We start from the raw sequence: 19897 nt of genomic DNA, 5'->3' as shown, positions 1-19897 counted from the left end.
CAATTGGTACACCTGATGGAGAACTACAAAGTCTGCCCATGTTCTTTCCTTCACAGTCATCTTTATCAGTATCTAGTACTTAAGCGAACACCATATGGAAATTCTCCATTTTGAGATGTTTAAATCATATCTGCCTGTCACTTAGAACAAGATAGCTAAAGAAATTTAATTCAGCTTCCCTTCAAGAGAATCCCCAGGCTAGTTAGGAAGCGGGTTTTATATTCCTGCGAACTCAGGGGTTAGGTGGAAATTGATGGAGAGGTTTTAGATGGAATGGCGTGTTACAGTCAGCTCACCCAGGAGGCGTTTGTTCAACCTTTAACTGCAAAGTGTCTCTATTGAAGCCCAGAGTTGTGTTCATTCTTAGGTTGCCATGCTTGGCTGTCTGACTAATACACACAAAATGAGGCTTAATCTTCAACGGTACAGGTTACATGCAGAATAAAGTTTATCCTGACTGCAGTGGTCCTTCCTAAGGCAAAGAAATGTACCTATCTCTCCTGAGTTCCTTAAATACCCAGACAGACTGCAGAATTCACCTCCAGTGATCTAAAGAGGACCATAAACTTGCCTTTTGCCTAGTTAAAGTATCTCAAGTTCAGAAAAACATGAACTAAAGTGATTACATTTTTTATTGTTGCTTCTAATATTTTAGATATAATACTTCATGTCTCATGATGTTAATTTGATACAAATATATAAATTAAAAAATTTAAGTATATTATATATATATATACATATATATATATATATATACATATATATATATATATATATATATATATATATATATATATATATATATATATATAATAGACAGACTGACAGATAGATCATAATGCCTTTATTTTAGTTATTTTTGTCTTGCTGTGATAAAATACCCTGGCGGAAAGTAACAAGGAAGGTGGGATTAGGTTAGTTCACAGTTCTGGAAGAATAGAGGTCATCATGGACATGAAGGTGTGACAACAGGAATGAGAGCAGTGGCAGGAGGCCAATCACATTGCACTCAGAAAGCAGAGGAGAGGAGGGAGAGAGGGAGAAACACAGAGACAGAGAGACAGAGCAGGGAATAGGAGGTGGGTCAAGGCTATGAACCATCACAGCTTGTCCAGTGGCATACTTCCTTGAGTGAGACTCTATCTTCCAAACGTTTCATAGCTTCTACAAACAGCACCACCTATTGGGGACCAAGTGTTTAAATACATGAGCCTATGAGGGACATTTCTCATTCAGACTGCCAAACTTTCATGAGTTTCATGAGTTGACGTGTACATCATCTGCCATTTTTAATGCTTTTATTTTGGGAAATTTTCAGGCATGCCAAGTGTAGACTAAATAGTATCATGGGATGTCTTATCCCAGAACCCAGCCTTCATATTATAAACTACCTTCCCGCTTTGTCTCCACCTGTATCCCACCCAGTCCAGACTTCTTCTCTCTTCTCTAATAAGTCTTAAGCATCATATCTTGTTACCTCTTGATATCTCCATGTGAGTCTAAGTGATGAGGAGTTCCCTTTAGAAAACATAGCTGTATACATAGCTGATGTTCAAGTATTTAACATCACATAAGATAATTGACATGAACTCCGGATCACGATGACATTGGTACCAATTTCTCATTTCATAAGCATTTTTATTTCATTGTTACTTTTATCCTGTGTGTGTGTGTGTACATGTGTGTGTCTACATGCATGAATACAGGCATGCGCATGCCGTTGCAGGCATGTAGCAGTCAGAGGAGCACCTCACTTGTCCTCACACCTGCACTTCTAGGGATTCTCCTGCCTCTGCTCCTGTCTCACTGTTGGAGTGCTAGGATCCCAGATGAACAGCATCCCAACCATCCCCCATGGCTGCTGAGGCTTTGAGTTCAGGTCCTCACAGCTGCACAAGAGCTTTACACACCTCACCACCCCCCCACCCCCCGGCCCTACTGTACATGTTTTAAAGTTTGTTTGGAACTAAACCAAATGAAGTCCTCACCTTACCCTTGGTTGATATTATTCCCTTAAGTTTCACAATCCACTTTTTAAAAACTGTCATTGTCCTTGTAATTCATCAAAAAAAAAAAAAAAATCCAGATTGCTTACTTTCCTGTGTCTGCACTGAGGAGATCGTATTGATTTTGTGCCCTGCAGTGTGGATGCTATCTGAGGTGTGTCTGTCCTCTCTATTATCAGCATATTGGGAGTTGAATCTAGAGGTCTGTTGTAATTCAGGCTTGATTTGGGGCCAGCTAACCTTATAGGTGGCTATAGGTCCTTCCCTTCAGGGGCACATCAGAGCTGATTTTCTCTCTCAGTGATGTTAATGGCCATTGGTAATCAATGCCCAGATTCAACACCATTACAGTTAAAATTGCATGTACGCCTCATCAGTGAATCCCAGCGCACAGCCCCGTGAGACTGGAAGAGGTGTATAACTCAGTTCTTTTAGATTTGCTCTAGAGCCTCTGCTGCCGAAGAAGATGCACTCCAGGTCCCAGGACAAGCTAGACAAGGACGATCCAGATAAAGAGAAGAAGGACAAGAAGAAGGAGAAAAGGAACAGCAAACACCAGGAGATATTGGATAAGGAATTCAAGCCCACTGACAGCTCCCTGCAGCAGTCAGAGGCTGTGATCCTTTCTGAAACGGTAATTTAACTGGAGATCGGAGGAACTCTGCAGGGGAGCCCGAGACCCACCCAGGCTCTGCATCTAAGCAAGAGGGCTGTCAGTTGGATTTTATTGAATTTTTGCAAAATATAGCAACTTAAAAGCCTGAGGTCTTCTCATCTCTGACCTCAAATAACCCCACACTCAGAGACACAGAGCTTTTCTTTCTTTTCTCTGAGGGCACACGTTGTCTTGGCCTTCATCCTCTTTCAGAGGGGCTGGATGGGTCAGTCCCCTGCAGGGCCCTCGTGTGTCTAGGCTCCTTATAGCTCTGTTGGACTTGGTGCCCTCGTGTCCTAGGACCTCAGAGAACAGAAGCATCCAGCTTTCACAAACTGCAGTTACTCATGGATAGCAAATGTCTTTTTTACCCCTTCCTGACTGACATCCTTTAAGTCAGTCACTGCCTCTAGGTTAGAATCTGCCCAGCTTCTGGCTAGTGAGACAACTCTATACTTGATGCTCTCATTTTGATCCCTTGAATCCACATGGTAGAAGAAAACTGACTCCCACGAGTTGTCTTGTGACCTCCACACCTATGCCATGACATGTGCAGATACACACAGACATAGGCATGCATGTGTGTATAAATTAATAAGGTAAATGTAAGCAAGCTTTCACCCAACGTTGAGTCTGGAGACTAGGCCTCCTAGAAGCACACAACTGTGTTTAGGGTCTACATGTAGAAATGAGGTAGAGAGTGCTTATAAGAGACAGACAGACAGACAGACAGATACATCAGTGTCCAGAGGGACATAATCACAGAGCCACTTCCCCTAGACATGGATAGTACTTGGCTGGTAAGTGGCCAGAACATACATCCTGGGCAGCAGCTCCATTTTGGCTCCAATTAAAGGCAGTTTTAACCAAAATGCTCATCGAGGCATACTTTTTTTTTTTTTTTTAATTTACTTTACATCCTGATAACAGTCTTCCTCCCTCCTCTCTCCCCACTCCCATCCTGACAAATCCCCTTCTCCATTGGAGACACACTCCTTAACAAGCCATGCTAACACATGTCAGAGAGAACATCCCAGCACCAACAACTTTCATATATATGCTGCCTGCTCAGCTTAAGGTGGAAGGCAGATGTAGGTGCCAGAACTCAGCTTAAGGTGGAAGGCAGATGTAGGTGCCAGAACTCAGATTAAGGTGGAAGGCAGATGTAGGTGCCAGAGCTTAGGCCATTGCCTCTCAGGCTTGTAGACATGTGCTCTCCCTGGAGCGGGGCTCTGATGGCTCTGTGCAGACACTGGTGGCCAAGGGCATCTCATTGGACCCAGGAAGCACTGGTCAAGGTTGGCATTAAATGCCTGGGCACTGGACCTCAGGCTGTAAGTGAAAGGATCAACCATTCTGAATTTTCTACGTACTGTTTCAGAAAGCTGGGCTTCCAGACACCCTTACAAACCTCTCCTCTCAGGTCCCACAGCATCCTAACTAGTTAGCTCAGATTCCTTCTTTGAAATATTTACCCAGCGTCAGGCATTTTGAGGTCCTTCAGACATTTTTATTTAAGCTCTGTTTTAAGATATTAAAACCGGGCCTGAGGAATATAGAGCCAAGTAGCAGAAAAGGACCAGAGTCGAACTGTGTAAGGACAAATCCAAGGACAGAGCAGAGCCAACACAGTATAATTTCTGTCCTTCCCAATGATGACCATGTCCCTGGGACAATACCTGCTGATGACAGGGCCAGGTGCAACACCATATGGGGACCTTTCAGGTCACAGGAACTTCACAAGGTCAGAGCCTTGACTTTGCCATCGGTAGGTACCTGGGGTTCAGAATGACCAGGGCTGCAACAGCAGAGTCCTATCCACTGGTCAGGTGCGTTGCAACCACAATGCAGCTGTGCAAGTGGAAGTCTCCTGCAGGCACAGGTGTTGGTGTGGTCCCCCTGGAAGAAGTCATACTGGAAAGCAACTGCATGTTCCATGATGACTCTGGCACCCCCTAGTGTTCTCAGGATTCAATAGACCTACAGTGGTAAACAGGTATCTCCAGGTTTCCCTCTTCCCTTTTGGCTCAGCTTACTTCTTGATTTGCATCATTAACAATTTCCTGACCTTTAGCTGAGCCTTTGCAAGCTGGGCCTTCAGGCTGCCATTTGCATTTCTCCAGGAAACCTTCCCGAAGCTTTGTATTAGGAGCTTGGGTGTGAGAGAAGCTTCTGACAGACTGTCTCCTTTACCAGCCCCTGTGCACATCTTCCTGAGAGTCAGGCTTGGGGCCAGCCCTGACATCACCCAGCAAGGCTCTGGGGACTCCATTTCCACAGGGAAAGGGCAGTACTTGGGCATGGTACCTACACCATCTGCACAGAATGGCTTTGATCTATATGCTATGTGCTGCTCATGTATCAGAGGGCCTCTTCCTCGCCCAGGACCTTACTTCTACATCTGGCTTCAGTAGCTTCAGTCTGGGCTGGTGTGTGGGCCACTTCTAAGGTAGATACAGTAACTCTTGCCATTCCCACCCCTGCAAAACCATCTCAGTCCACCCACTTTGCCCCAAAATTATGCTGAAACCCCAAGGCCAGGCCCTCTGGGAGACAGCCTCTTCTGTTCTTCCGCCAAGTTAATAACATTTCTGAATAATCCTACCTCAGAATATTTCTGTAATTGCTGGTGTTCCCTGATGTGTAAGACGGGAGAGCAAGCTGTAGGAAATATACAAATTAAATTTACTGATGCTACAAACAGGGGAAAGGGCTCAGGTGGAGAAAAGTCAAGTGCACTCCAAAGCCCAAGGCCAGCAGGAAGAGGAGAAAAAAAGGAACTCCTGTCAGAAATAATAGCTCAGAGGATAAAATAGACATGGAGGAAAGGGACTCCTGCCCTTCTGCTGAGGCTCCAGACTTCTGTGTCATTCTTGACCTTTGGGGTCATCCTTGGGCACTCTCACTAGCTACACAAATAGCTTCCAGCTACACTTCTCGCCTACAAAGGACTGGGGCTATAGCTGGGTGGGCAGAGGGCTTGCCTAGCATGCATGAGGCCTTGGGTTCAATCCCCAACAATTCATAAACCCCACGTGATGGTACACACTTGTAACTCCAGCACTCAAGTTGTAGAGATAATCATGATCAGGAGTTCAAGGTCATCCTTAGGTACATAGCAAGTCCAAGACTAGCCTGCTTCCAAAGGCTGACTTGAAGATTCATGTGAAGTTCTGTGTTGGTAGGGACAGGCTGCCAAAACAAAGTACTGTGCTCTCTGTGAGCAACCCAGACAAAAGAAAGTTGTTCCCTACCAGTTCTACAAACTACAAGTCCCAAATCAAAGTGACATGGGGTTGCCCCCTGCTGCGGGTGGGTTAGCCATCTTTGGTGTCCTTTGACTTGCAACAGTCGTACCCCACCTCTGCTTTTGTCTTCCTCAAACACTCTCCCTGTTTGCATGTTGCCCAAACCCCCTTAGTTTGTAAGGTCTTTTTGGATTCATGCTTACATCATCTTAACTTGGCCCTTTGCAAAACCCCTAAATCCAGATGGGCTTGTAGGGTACTGGGGTTAGAGCTTCAGCACAGGAATTTGGGGAAGACACAACCAATCCATATAGACCTTAACTTTGTTCTTTTTGTCCCCCAACATAGATAAGTCCCCTACGGCCCCAAAGACCCAAGAGTCAAGTGATCAATGTCATTGGAAGTGAAAGGCGCTTCTCTGTGTCTCCAGCGTCACCGTGCTCCCAGCAGACACCCCCTCCAGTCACACCAAGAGCCAAGCTTAGCTTCAGCATTCAGCCCAGTAAGTGGAACTTAAGGTCCCCTTGACTGTGTCCCTTTGTTCAAGACCCTTTCTCCAGCAGCAGACTGAAAGTTAGAAGGGCATGTACCATTGGAAGAAGTCACCTTAGGTTGAGGTAGGAAATCCAGACTTCAAGCATCTCATGCAGAAACCTGTCCTTAGTGCCAGGGCACAGCAAATATAAAGTTCAGGACCCAACAAGTCAGGAGGCAGAACCCCTGCCTCAAAAGTAGAGAGCCAGAGGGTACCTACCAATGTGTTCAGGAGCCTTGGGACCCTGTGTCTAGTGGGAGGAACAGCGAAAGAGTCATTGCTTAAGGCACAGAAATCTCTCCCAGGGATGACAGCATAGTGCTGTCAGCCTGTAACCACCATGGGCTTGCACCCTACAGGAAGATTAAATGACCAGTGTTACATCACATCTGCTTTACTGCAGTGACACAGGTACCCAACTGATACTCCTGCTCTTACAGCTCTACACCGAGGCTTCTACACTCACCACTGGACTACCCTGCCATTTCCCCATTATCAGATAACTATTTTAAAACTCCAGAAACCTGTCCATCCATAAATGCCTCCATTTTTCTCTCTTTGGTTTAAAATAAAGCATCTCTTCCAAGAGTATCAACGAAGGCTGATGAAATTAGCCTACCTTTGTGATCTCCCTCTGTTTACAAATGGGTGCTTTTGTCTGCTTTAACAACCTGTGGCATATCCCTTTGGCTCTGGAAGGAAGCTGCCAGCCCCTATCTTAGAATCATGGCATTGCCCTGGTGCGCTGGCTGTGTGCCCCATCACCAGACTCTACCCAGTGAGCTCTTCCAGTAGCAACTGTGGCAGGCTTACCATAAAGCCTGCTAGACTATCAAACTGGCAGTTGTCCACAACCCTTTTCATACCAACTAAGTATGACGCCAAGGAGAAGGAGGCTTACGGACTGTTTAAGTAGCTATTTGCATTAGTGAGTTGATATGTTGCTTCAAGCTCCAGTACTCTGTTTCCTTTCTAGAACATTCCAGCAGGAACAGCTCCTACTCTTTGTATTCTCTACTCCTTTGTCCTCTGCTGTCTTCTTTGGACATGTGTTTCCGTGGAATGGGAGACTTTCTGATCCCTTTGTAACCATTTCACCATTGTCCAGATCTGGAGCTGAATGGCATGATGGGATTGGATGTGGCCGATGTCCCACCCCCTCTGCCCCTCAAAGGCAACATGGCAGATTATGGAAATCTGATGGAAAACCAGGATTTGATGGTCTCACCCACATCTCCACCTCCTCCTCCACAGCGGGTAAGTGGGACCTAAAACCATGGGACTTTAGTTTCTGCCTGTAGCCTTCCAGGTCCCAGAGGGGTTAACTTGGGCCCATGAGAGGAGAACTGAGTAAGGACAGAGGTGTGCACAACCCCACCTCCCATCCAGTGCTGCAGCCATTCCAGTCACTGCCTTTGCTCCAAAGTTGCCCTGACGGGTGCTCATCTTTTGAGCAGTTGATACCACCAGCAGCTCTGGTGCCAGCAGGTCTGGCTGGCTGCACGGAAGATATGTGATGTCCCACAGGGCAAGTCTCCTTTGTTTCTCCCATCTTGGCCCTGTCGTTTCCCTGGGCAGTGTCGCCCTCACACGGACAGGTCTCCAGTAGCCACAGGCACTTGCTGCCCAGGGGTCCACATTGGTGCAGACTGTATCCCCACAGCCATGTTTCAACAGCCCTCAGAGTCTTGGCTCAAGGTTCTGGCCCGGCTGCCTCCAGCAGTGCTCATGAGCAGCCAACTCGAACCCCTCTTCAGCACTGGTCTCCCAGACTGCTTCCCACCAGACACTGTTTTAAAGTCATAAATCACTCAAGCCTGCCTGATAATGCAAAGGTAGAGAGGGTCCTAAAGGCCACACTGCACTGGGTCCTCACAGCTGCTGTCATGCATGGCTGAGAGGCTGTGGCCCTGGCCCCATCCTCTTGTGATGGTCAAAAGTGAGTAGAGAAGCTAAGCTCAGGGAGGAGGCACAAGTGTCATGCACACAGTCAGAGCAGTAATGTCCACTCCGGAGTCCCCATTCCCATGACACATTTATTCATGGCCTTATAAAGTTAAATCAACTCAGGCTGAAGAGTAAAATACCCAAGTCCGAGTTGGTACGGCTCTCCACACTTTTTGATGCTCAGCATCCATAGAATAATGACAGGGTCACCAGAGCCCCCGAGAGCCCTGATGGTGTGAGATTTGCTGGCAGCTACCACAAGGCACAGGGATTGGTTCTTTCTTCAGTCATAATAAAGTTCTTCATTCCTCCCCCTCCCCTTGGGGAGACATTCTACTGGATGCTCTGCAAACCTCTTTTCTTCCCTTGTGAAAGCAGTAATAGGGGGCTGGACCAATGCTCAGTATGTAAAATGCCTGTCATGCAGGGAATAGAACCTGAGTACAGTCCACCAGAACCCATGGAAAAGTGCCAGGCATGCTGGCACGTCCCTCTCATCCTAGTACTGGGGGAGGTGCTAGGTCACAAAGGTCCCTGAAACTCACTGGTCAGTCATGCTAGCTAAATTGGTAAACTCAGGTTCAGTGAAATATGAGAGGGACTGAGGAAGATGCCTGATGTTGACCTCTGGCAACCACACATACGTTCATATACATATATTTTTAATAATAGTGTATGTTTAAGCATATACAGTCAGGCACGCATGCATACAAAAAGAAAGCAGTGAGAAAAGAGACTATTAACAATGTGTCTGATTGTTCTTTAAAGGAGACTAGTATACTGTTGCTTTTCCTCTGACATACAAGGTATAAGTGGTTTTTCTAAAGCCAAGGTCTCATTTGTGTAGGCAAAGGTCCCCTTAGAGACATCAGTGGGGAGCTGACCCTGGAGAAGGGCGTGTTCTATTAGGCTAGAGGGCTCAGGCAGCTACTGGAATGTAAACTTGACCTCTCCAGTACAAAAGGAGACCCAGGGAGCCTGGGGTAGGGGAACCTCCACTTCCTTAGGGTGTCTCAGCCTATTTAGTTGATTATATTCATATTTTATTTTGTTTGAAAAGCAGAAATATCCCCCCAGGTCCTCCTATAATCTGAAAACTCTGAACTTTGGAAGTGTGATCAAGTCCATTTCTGTCACACATCCACGCAGGGGTGACAGATCCAGCGCCCTAAGTTGTCAGTGCCGCTAGTGATTAAGCGGAGGACCGACATGCCCTAGCTGTGCTTTGGTTTATAAAGCGGGTGCAAATTCAATTAGATTAATTACCCAGCTCTCTTTGCAATTTGTTTCTGGTTTAATTTGCAGCCTGAGCTCAAGTTTGGATGACAGGCCAGTGGTTAGTGTGTCGTAATTAGTTAAGGCATCTTCTCAGGTGCGTCCCTCTGCACAGACCCCGAGAGCCGTTTTTGGATAATGATCGTTCATCTGCTGCAGGAGGTGATCGATAGCCTCCCGTCACTCTCATCGATCGGCCTCAGGCTTGTCAGCGCCTCCATCTCTAGTTGTTGCCATTTGAAGCTCTCATTCATTTCAGAATGACTCGTTTGACCAGCCATGTGAGAGTTGGTTTTACTTAATGGTGATAAACCCCACATTCTCCTGCTCAGAACTAAGGACCCTCCGGCATCTAACACTGTGGGGTTTTTTTCAGAGTGTGCTGGTTCTGCCTGTAGGTAACCTTTCTTGGAGGTCACTGTCACCATAGATTTCACCTATGAATACACCTACAGTGGATGTTCTCAGGCCGTCAAATGAGTTTCTTTTTACAGTTCACACCAACCTTAAAAGAGACTTTCAAATGTACTTTTCACTTTTGCTTGGTGTGTGTGTGTGTGTGTGTGTGTGTGTGTGTGTGTGTGTGTGTGTGTGTGTTGGGGGGCACTCAGTGTATGTAGGTGTGTGTGTTTGTGTGTGTGCGTGTGTATAGGTGCATATGGACATTTGTGTATCTGCACATGGGAGCCGGAGGTTTAGCATCTGGTGTCTTTTCTTAATCGCTCACCATTTTATTCATTTATTTATCTATTTATATTGAGAAAGATCTCCCAGTAAACCTGGATTTTTCTGATTAGGCTAGAGTAGCAGGCCAGGAACACCCAGGAATCCTCCTGTCCCTCAGGGGCTTGTGCTATTGTGTCCAGTTTTTTACATGGGTTCTGGGGATCTGCATTCAGGTCCTTATGCTTTTGTGACAAGAACTTCAAAACTAAGCCAACCCCCAAGACCACCACCTCCCTCTGTAAATGGCCAGTCTTACCGATGACCTCCTTCTTTCTGTATCTTAGCACGAGGGTAAGATATGTTTACTTGTCCGTGAACCAGGAGGACACTGGAGCAGTGAGTGGGAGACCCCCATGTTATGGCTCTACCTTTGAGAACTTCCCTCACATTCAGCCACACCCCCAGCCTCTGCTGAGAGACTGACTCTGGCCCTTTTACCACAAGCTGGCTCTTGTTCATTGAGATTTCATCCTGTGGTCGGTCGTACCTCCCCAGTCCACCAGTTTTTCCATATTCTCATTCAGCTTGTCCTTAGGTGCCTTTCTGTTTTGGAGGATGTAATCTCCATGATGCCCTGTTAAGAAGCCTCCCACAGCAGTCCCACTGGCTAGGGTTAAGGTGTTCAAACACATGAGTCTGCAGGGTAGGAAGCATTTCCAATGAAGCTGTACCCAGAACCCAAGGCACTTTGCTGCCTGTGGACCAATCCAGCCAATCCCTTGCTTGTTAGTAAGGTTTCCTTCACCCACAGTTATGGTCACAGCTTCTGCTGGTCCAGGTTTGGGGTGCTCCCTAACCTCAGCAAGATCCATACATGACCCACAAATTATAGAATGTTACTTTCCAGAGAAAGCTTGCTGACCAACCTGAGCTGTCAGTTCAGAAGGCAAGGGAGAATCTCTCATACCCTAGAGAGCCTGTCCTTTGGACACAGATCTATTGCTAGGGCAATGACACCTGGATCTAAAACCACAGCGATGCTTCTCAGGGGAGTGCTCACCAAGCGCCTGATTCAGACTTCAGAAAATGGCTGCAGGGCAGCCCAGGGTGGGGTAGCTAGCAGGCTGGCTCCAAGCCAGACAGGGTGGAACCAGGTCACAGGGAGGAGTCAGTTCCTAGACTTTCCACTGCTTTGTTGAGTAAGACTCCAGCAAAGGGGCAGGTGCTTCTCAAGAGAGGACACCAGTAATGTGATGGTTTCTTCATTCTCCTGTTTCCTAGCAACAGCCACCTCCACTGCCCAGCAAAACACCACCTCCTCCCCCTCCGAAGACGACCCGAAAGCAGACCTCAGTGGACTCTGGGATCGTGCAATGAATTCTGGGAGAAAACTATCCTCTTATTTCCATTCTTCATCTGCTGTGCCTGCCAATTATCTCCTCTGGGCCCTGGGATGCTTCACCTTAGCGTGATTGGCTTTACTTGGAAAGGGGTCCATCCTAGCCATGGAACCAGAGGCCTAAAGTATCTCAGAGCACAGTGGGAATGGAGCCAAGTCCTACATTGTATGGATTGTTTTGAAGTTGGGGACTCAGAGCATGTCAGCCTTTCAGGTAGCCTCAGTCTTGCCCTGACACTCTTTCCTATTGTGCCAAACGACTTATATTCATTTGTAAAGAGCTTGGCGAATGTGAGTTAGCCAAGCGGGAGGGATGAAGCCAACCCCGTACCCCTACTCCTGTGAGAAGCTATGCAGTAACTTTGTAAGGGTCCTCATGCTGCCTCTGCCGCCCAGACTCTAGCTCCCCCCCAAGGGCTGACTGCTCAATCTCCTTGCGGCATCTGCAGTGTGACTCCTGGGGTGGAGTGTCACTTCAACCATCATCAAGCAGCTAAGTGTACCCCTTTAAAGAAAATCTTGATTTCCCTTGACTTAATTTAAAGTAGGGATATCTCTTGGTTACTAAAGAGATATTAATATATGGAGTAGAGACACCGTTATGAATATTGGATCAAATGGAAAGTAAATATGAGCATAGGAAGGTGGATTTTCATTCCTTTTTAAAATATGAGCCCATATACCACCAGAGGTGGTTTTAATTGGGTGGCTTCTCTGTGTGTATAGAATATTTGTATATACGGTGGTTCTCAGAGCTCCGGTGAGTGTCTGTCACTCTTGCTTACTCCAGAGTCCCTCTGAGAATGAGCTCCAGTGTGTTCTCTTCATGTTTAACTGCTGGAAATATTTGTTTTCTAAATCCCATAAAATTGTTTTCCAGATTTCCAAGGTCCTGAAAATGTTGGTGGATAATGATTTCTTTTGTTTAAAAAACTAACTTTGTATAACCTAATATTTTATTTGATCATCTATATTTTTTTATTCACTCTGATCATGATACTGTTTGTTCTAGGAGAATTCAAAGTTAATCACTGACAAATGAAAAATAAATGTTATTTAAAAAGGACTCCTGGTGGCTGGCCTCTTTTAACCATTTAACATAAAATATAGATGCTACTTTCTTAAAAAAAAAAAAAACTAACATATATGTACTTACCTGTTTTCATCAAACATAACTCTGTGTGTGTATGTGTGTGTGTGTGCACGCATGCACTTGTGTGCATGGGTGCACATGTCTGTACATGATCATAGGGGTCAGAAGTAAACTTAGGCTTCTTACTCAGTTGTTCTTCGCCTTGTGTTTTGAGGCAGGGTCTCTCATGCACCTCAACCCTAGAGTGAGGCCAGCTCCCCTGAAGAGCTATACAGTGACCAGGTAAGGATTAAGGGCGCTGGCTGGCCAGCAAGCCTCAATGATCCGTCTGCCCGTCCTACCATCCCAGAACTAGAATTCTAAGTGCATACTACTGCCCCTACCTTTTTTTAAAATATGGGTCCTAGGGCTAAGTTCAGGTCCTTGTGCTTTAGTGGCAAACACTTTCTTAACTGGGCCATCTCCTTAGCCCTTAGGCATAATTGTTCTTTAATTTTTTTATTTTTAAAAATTCTATGTATGTACACAGTGAAACACAACCATATCTACCCCTCATGTCCTTCCAACCCCCCTTACATACCCTCCCAACATGTCCTAGCTCAACTTCACATCTGTTTTTCTCTCTCTCTTTTTTTTAAATAACACACTAAGTCTACTGATATGTGCATGAGTGTGAGGAGCATGGGAAACCTAGCGGTAGCCACAACCTCATATGTGTGTGTGTATGTGTGTACCCATATATATATATATACACATTATATATAAACATATATGTGTTCCCAGTAGTCGTCCACTGCCAATAGCTCCTCAGTCAGGGTGGATCCTGGAGCTCATCTATCCCATCCATGCCAGGATTTTAAGTGGCTTGAACTTGTGCAGGAAAGCACAGCTGCTGTGAGCTCATGACTGCATCACTATGTCACCTCTGGAGGATAGCATTTCAGAGCACCAACCTATGTCCTCCTGATTGTACTTTCCACCTCCTCTTCTGTGATGCTCCTGAGCCTTTCTCTGAAAGCTGGGAAGCTAATGTCGATGTCCCACTTAGGGCTGAGCACTCTGCCTTTTATTCTTAGCAGTTTGATCAGTTGCGTGTCTCTGAAGTGGCTGCTGTCCACTGCAGAAAGGAGCTTCTCTGACCAAGATTGAAAGCAGCCCAGTCTATGGAGGATAAACGAAAATCATTCCTGGTTCAAAAGCCATGGCTGGGAGGTCATGAAGCATAAAACATACTATTGTTATTTTGCTGATGACCATGCTGTCAGAGTGTCTTCTAAATAAACATGCTCATACTTAGTTCTAGGTCCTCCCACTTTGCTGCTTTTGGTTGGGAGTCCAGGGAGAAAGTGCCTGTATCTGCTTGGGTATGTATATGTCCTCAAGTCCACATCAGAGCTACACACTTCTACAACTGAGTCCCACACTGGACCTGGCTTCTCCTAGCTGCTTCTCAGTGGGGCCTCTTCTCTGACTGGGCATTGCTGAGACCGCTTTCACTCCTGCCTCCATTGCTGCTAATTTGAGAGAGGACTTTGTCCTGGGGTGTGTGCTTTCACTTGAGAATCCTGGTTGCTAGAGAGCCTTCTCCAGGACCTACCACGCTAGATGTTTGATGACAATGGAACCTCCTGTGAAGGGCTCTCATCTTCCTCCTTTGGAAACACACTCAGTCCACAAGCAAAGCACTCGTGTGTCTGCCCTCACCGGCCTGGAGGAGCCCTCTGCAGAAGCCAAGATGCCCCAGGGCATCTCCACCATGTGTTGTTGATGTCTCATTACAACTCATAACAACTCCAGAGTGCAATATAAGTATTGGAGGAACTGAGCATTCGCCGTACAAACATGAATCTTCAACACACACATTAAAAACTATAAGTGGGATGATGGGTCCCTGTAACCCAGGCACCATGGAGGGCAGAGGCAGGAGGACCAAGCAAATGAGGAAGGAAATACAGCAGAATGCTTGATGTCTCTGGCCTCCCCACAAGCTCATGAGCAATACACATCCATGTATGTGTGTGCATATATATACATCTTTTCTTTTTTGTACTTGTATTTTTCCACTGAGATAATTGTTCATCTTTTAGCCCATATGTCATACCCACAGTCCTGAAACAAATGGCTTTGGCACACCAATATGAGAGAATAACAAGAGTCCAGCTACTGGCTGTGGGTCATTTGAGAACCGGAAAATGGTGATGTCATTGCACTATGTCATGCATGTAGCCACCAACTGTGAGAATCACTCTCATGCACACACATATATGCACTACACACTTGTACACACACATGAGCACCACACAAACATGCACACACATATATGCACCACACATATCCATGCACACACACATATATACCACACACCCATGCACACATACATATGAACACACACCTCTGTATTCGTTACTTTTCTGTTACTGTGTCAAAACATAATGATCAAGGCAATTTATATGGGGAGATTCTTTGTAAGTTGGAAGATTAACTGGGTGGTGGGGTCTTGCCCTTCCCTTTTTATTTGGTTGCTCTCCACCTTCAGAAAACTCCTTAGATTCTCTTTCAAATAACAGACATGGCAACCAGAGCCAGAAGCTAGAAGCTCTCATCCTCAACGTTGGCAGGAAGCAGAGAGTAAACTGAAAGCATCACAAGGCTTTAAGCTCTCAAAGCCGGCCTCCAGTGGCATGCTTCCTCCAGCAAGGCAGCAAATACCTTTTAGATAGTGCTGCTAACTGGAAGCCAAGTGTTGGAATACCTGAGCTTATAGGGTCATGCTCATTCGGACCACACCCACCCCTGCTGGGAAACCCCTGAAGAACATAGCAAGGTTACCAAGGAAAGAAGGATGGAAGGGTGGAAGAAAGGGAGGGAAGGAAGGATCGAGGGAAGGAGAGGGGTAGGAAGGAAGAGAGACAGCCACTTTTTTTAAGTCACAAACAAGGGATATCTCTAACCCTGTGCAGTCTCACAATTTTCTCCCTGTGTTAGCCTTCTGTTGCTCTTAAGAATGCCTGAAGTAAATGAACCCAAATACAAGGAAGGTCTACTTAGGCTCACAGTTGAGATTTCAGACTACAGTCAATTAGCTGTGACAATTTGGACCTATGCATGTGGCAGAAGTGAGGGAAGAAGGCCCATTTACCTCACAGCTGGAAGCAAGAGAGGAAGAGAAAGGGGAAGACTCAGAGTCCAATATCTCCTCTGGAAAAAAAGCGCTCCAGAGACTGAACCACCAACCAAAAAGCATACATGGGCTAGACCTAGCACACGAGAGTGCACACCACACACACACACACACACACAGCAGATGTGCAAGCTAGTCTTCATTCGGGTCCCTCAACAGCTGGAGGTGGAGCTGGGAGGGAGGGAAGGGCTGTCCTAGCCTCTGTTGCCCACCTGTGTGGATCCTGCTCCCCTAACTGGGCTGCCTTGTCTGGCCTGCAGTGACTTGATGTGCCAGGGTGGGAGAAGAGAAGGAAGGGGTTGGGGGAGGAGTTGTGTGAGAGGAGACTAGCAGGAGATGGGGCTTTGACCAGGATGTAAATAAAAAAGAAAAGGAAAGGCAAGGAAAAAGTAAAAGCAAGACCAAACCCTTCCAGCAATTGGAGTGCATCTCACTTGGCTCAAACTCAGTTACCATATCCCCACGGTATCAAAGGCTATAGAGCAAGCTTTTAATGTTTGGGCATATCTGGAACATTCCAAACTCAAACCACAGGGTAGACCAAAGCCCTAATCAAGGAGAAATCCCCTGCTGTATCTGTGGTTTTCTGGCTCCTACTTACAGAATGAGGCTGTCTAGAAGATTTGCCTCTGGAAACAGTGGCAGGTACTGGTCTGGTGGTTTGTCCCAGGGTCCCACAACACAATCCAGGTACCCTGATGGTGGGGACAATGGAATGTAACTAGCGCCCCCGAGTGGCATCCTGGCATTCCAGCGGCATTCTTCATAGTCACCTTCCTGTTTTGGTTTTGCTTGTTTGTTTGTTTAGAAACATGGTCTCTATGTCACAGCCTTGGCTGTTCTGAACCTCACTCTCTAAACCAGGCTGAACTCAGATCTACCTGCCTCTGCCTCCCGAAGGGACACCACTGCCCAAGTCATGTTCACTTTTTAAAGAGCCTTTTCAACGCCTTATTTCCCTCTCAGCCATTTCCCACGGTAAAAATCCTTCAGATGTGCTGTTAGTTACTTTCTCACTGGGACCAGACACCTGACGTGAGGTGTGCAAAGACGAAGGGTATATTTTGGCTCATTATTTGAAAGTGCAGTCTGTCATAGTGTGCAAGGTGTGGCAGTCAGAGAATGAGGCAGTCCAGAAGCACTGAAAGGTGTGTCTCACTGTCTGCGTCTCGGTCACGCCTGTAATCCAGCTCACGGCTGTCCGTGTTCAGAATGGACCCTCCCATTTCAGTCCATCCAGTCTACCAAGCCCGGAGTATTGTCTCTTAAGTGGCTCAAGATCCTGTCCCAGTGACACTTGTTAATAAACCTCACAGATACTGTTGGTATAATTCATGAATATCTGCTTTTCTATTAAGAAGCTTCTTTGTTCACTTAAGATTCAGTTTCTACCCTCTGGGGTGGGGTGGATCACTGTGAATGCCAACTCTAAACCTGGGCAGGGGTATTCTCTTGTATTCTTTTTTCTTTTTCTTCTTTTTTTTTTTTAAAGTTTTTTATTTATTTTATTTATTTATTTTATTTTATTTTTGCCAAATTTAGCTCTTACAAAGTTACTTAACTTTTGGTTTTATTTCCTTGGCCCTTTGGAATGCTCTCTGGCCTATTAAAAATCCACCTTTACTTTTAACTACCTAATTTAATACATACTTTTTCCACATCTTTATTCAAAGTGGGTAGTATATAAGCTTTATCCTATAAATGGAAAAATTCTTTTCCCCCTATTTAAAAACCACCCTTGGTGCCTGAAGATTGCCTCCGAGTATCTAAAGAAATTATTTAAAAATCAATTTTAAGATTATTCTTTCATGTAAAGATTTGATCTCTTTAATTCTTTACAGATTGTATTATCTTCTGCCCTGGATTCCTCTATGGCTCGGGGCTTCATGGGTCGTGTTCATGGAAGCTTTTGTGGGTTTAATGCCTTTCAAGCCCTTGCTTTTTAGTTCTATATTTAATTGCTGTAGTTTCCTTTTTAAAAAATGGTATCTGTTTGGTAACTTTCCCTCTGTCTTCTCAACAGGCCCTTTAGAACTATTTAAACACCTCCTATCTTGATGGGAATGCTCAGAAGAGCTGGGACTCTCTAATCTCTTAACCCTTGTCCTGTTGATCTCTTCCCCACACAATCTGCTGTCCCCACTGCTTTCTTTGAGGCCCAAATAAATGTTCTAGGCCTGAAAGGGGTTGGGGGGGGGAAGTAGCACAGGATGAAACTTATTTAGACAAATTGACTAAATTTCTTTTTTTAGTCCTGGAGGTTAAAGGTGTGATATAGTCTTTCTTGTTTGCTTAGGCTTTGTTGGGTTTGTTTTTTGGTTTTTGGTTTTTGTTTTGTTTTGTTTGTTGAGACAGGACCTGGTAGCCTGACCTCCTGCCTCAGCTCCCTGGGTGTTAAGATTATAGACATGTTCCACTATGCTCTTGGTAGGGAGTCTTATGAGTTACTCACCATGAGTGTGTGGGTATTGCCAGGAAGGTGTCTGAAGGTATGAGCTACAGCTGTAATCACCTGACTTTTAATAAAGAAGAGTCCCCTGACAATGTGGGTGGGTCTCAGGGAATTAGTCTAAGGCCTTAAGAGCAAAGGATTTCTGGAGAAAAAAGAATTCCAGCCCTAAGACCAATCATCCTCAGCCTGATTTTGTAGTCAGTTTTCCATTGCAAGTTTGAACTCACCAAGGTATGAGCAATTTCTTAACCTAAGTCTCTGGCTCTCTATGTTTCTCTCTGTCTCCCTTTCTCTGTGTGTCCTTTTTTTGTGTGTCTCTGTGTGTATGTTTCTCTGTCTCTATCTCTATGGATGTGTGTCTTTGTGTGTCTCTGTCTCTCTGTCTTCTTTTTCTCTGTCTCTCTTTCCCTCTCCCTCCCTGTGTCCCTTCCTCCTTCTTTCCCTCCATTCTCTCCATTTCCATCATTTCTCTCATTTCTTCTCTTCCCTCTCTCCTCTCCTCTTCCCCCTTCTCTCTCCACTCTTCCTTTCTTCTCTCTAGCTCCTCTCCCTTCTCTTTCTTTGTCTGTCCCCTTATCTTCTTTCTCCTCTCTCCCCAAATTCCTTCCTTATACTATGCCCCCCTTCTCCATCTCCTCGTCCCCTTTTCTTTCCACTGTCCTCTTTTTTCACCTCTCCTTTTTCTCTACTCTTTATCCCTCATTCCTCCTCTTTCCCTTCTCTCTGCCTTCTTTCATTCCTCCCCCCAATTCTTTTTCATTTTCTCCCCTCTTTTTCTTATCTCTCCTCTTGCTTTCCTGTCTAAAATTGCTTCTTGTCAGGTGTTTGGTCATAGGGAAATGAAAAGGAACCGATCTAATAGAATCAATATTGAATTCTTGGCTTTAATGTTCACATTGAGGCTATGTAGAAAACTATCCTCATTTGAAGGAAAAGCCACACAGGAAAAGAAGGCCAGTGCTGCACACAGCAGACATCTTATGTCTGCTGATTCTGCACACAGCAGACATCTTATGTCAAATGATTCTGGGAGAGGGATGTATCTGTCCTTCCATAGAGTATCATGCATGAAGGCTACAAATACCTTTTCCCTCAGGAAAATTGATGTGATATGCAACAACTTCTCTGAGAAAGTCTAACCATGTCCACAAACAAATTTCCTTAGAACAATCCTTAGGTTCACCATCACTGGAATCACAGATAAATCACTGCTACCAGTAAAGTCTCTACTCGGAACCCCAAGGAGAAAAGTCGGATCCCTTCCCCAGCTTGTGAGATCAGGATCAAGAATTCCTTCCTGCCTTTATCAAATGTGTCCAGGGATCTTGCCAGGCCTGGCCTTGTTCAGTCTCCTGTCCTGATGTGATCAGAGTTAATGCTGTCTCTGAAGTTCCTCTGCAGGGAACAGGTGACACTCCAGGGGGCAGAGGGAGGTAGTCC

At 45.5% G+C, this 19897-nt stretch overlaps 1 protein-coding gene across 1 annotated transcript in view; it reads left to right on the top strand.

Annotated features, from left to right (window-relative positions):
- The window catches only part of DOCK1 (dedicator of cytokinesis 1), a 475815-nt gene extending 463018 nt beyond the window's left edge, over positions 1-12797 (top strand). The window contains exons 49-52 of the mRNA XM_080912399.1: positions 2442-2640; positions 6258-6411; positions 7553-7701; positions 11614-12797. Of these exons, the coding sequence (XP_080768525.1) occupies positions 2442-2640; positions 6258-6411; positions 7553-7701; positions 11614-11709 (598 nt within the window). The 3' untranslated portion in view covers positions 11710-12797. The remainder of the gene's footprint in view (positions 1-2441; positions 2641-6257; positions 6412-7552; positions 7702-11613) is intronic.
- Positions 12798-19897: the final 7100 nt, after the last annotated feature.

Source organism: Micromys minutus (assembly GCF_963924665.1).
Source record: "Micromys minutus genome assembly, chromosome: 2".
Classification (NCBI taxonomy): Eukaryota; Metazoa; Chordata; class Mammalia; order Rodentia; family Muridae; genus Micromys; species Micromys minutus.
Note: the sequence above shows the minus strand (reverse complement) of the source record. Positions and strands in the feature narration are given on the sequence as shown.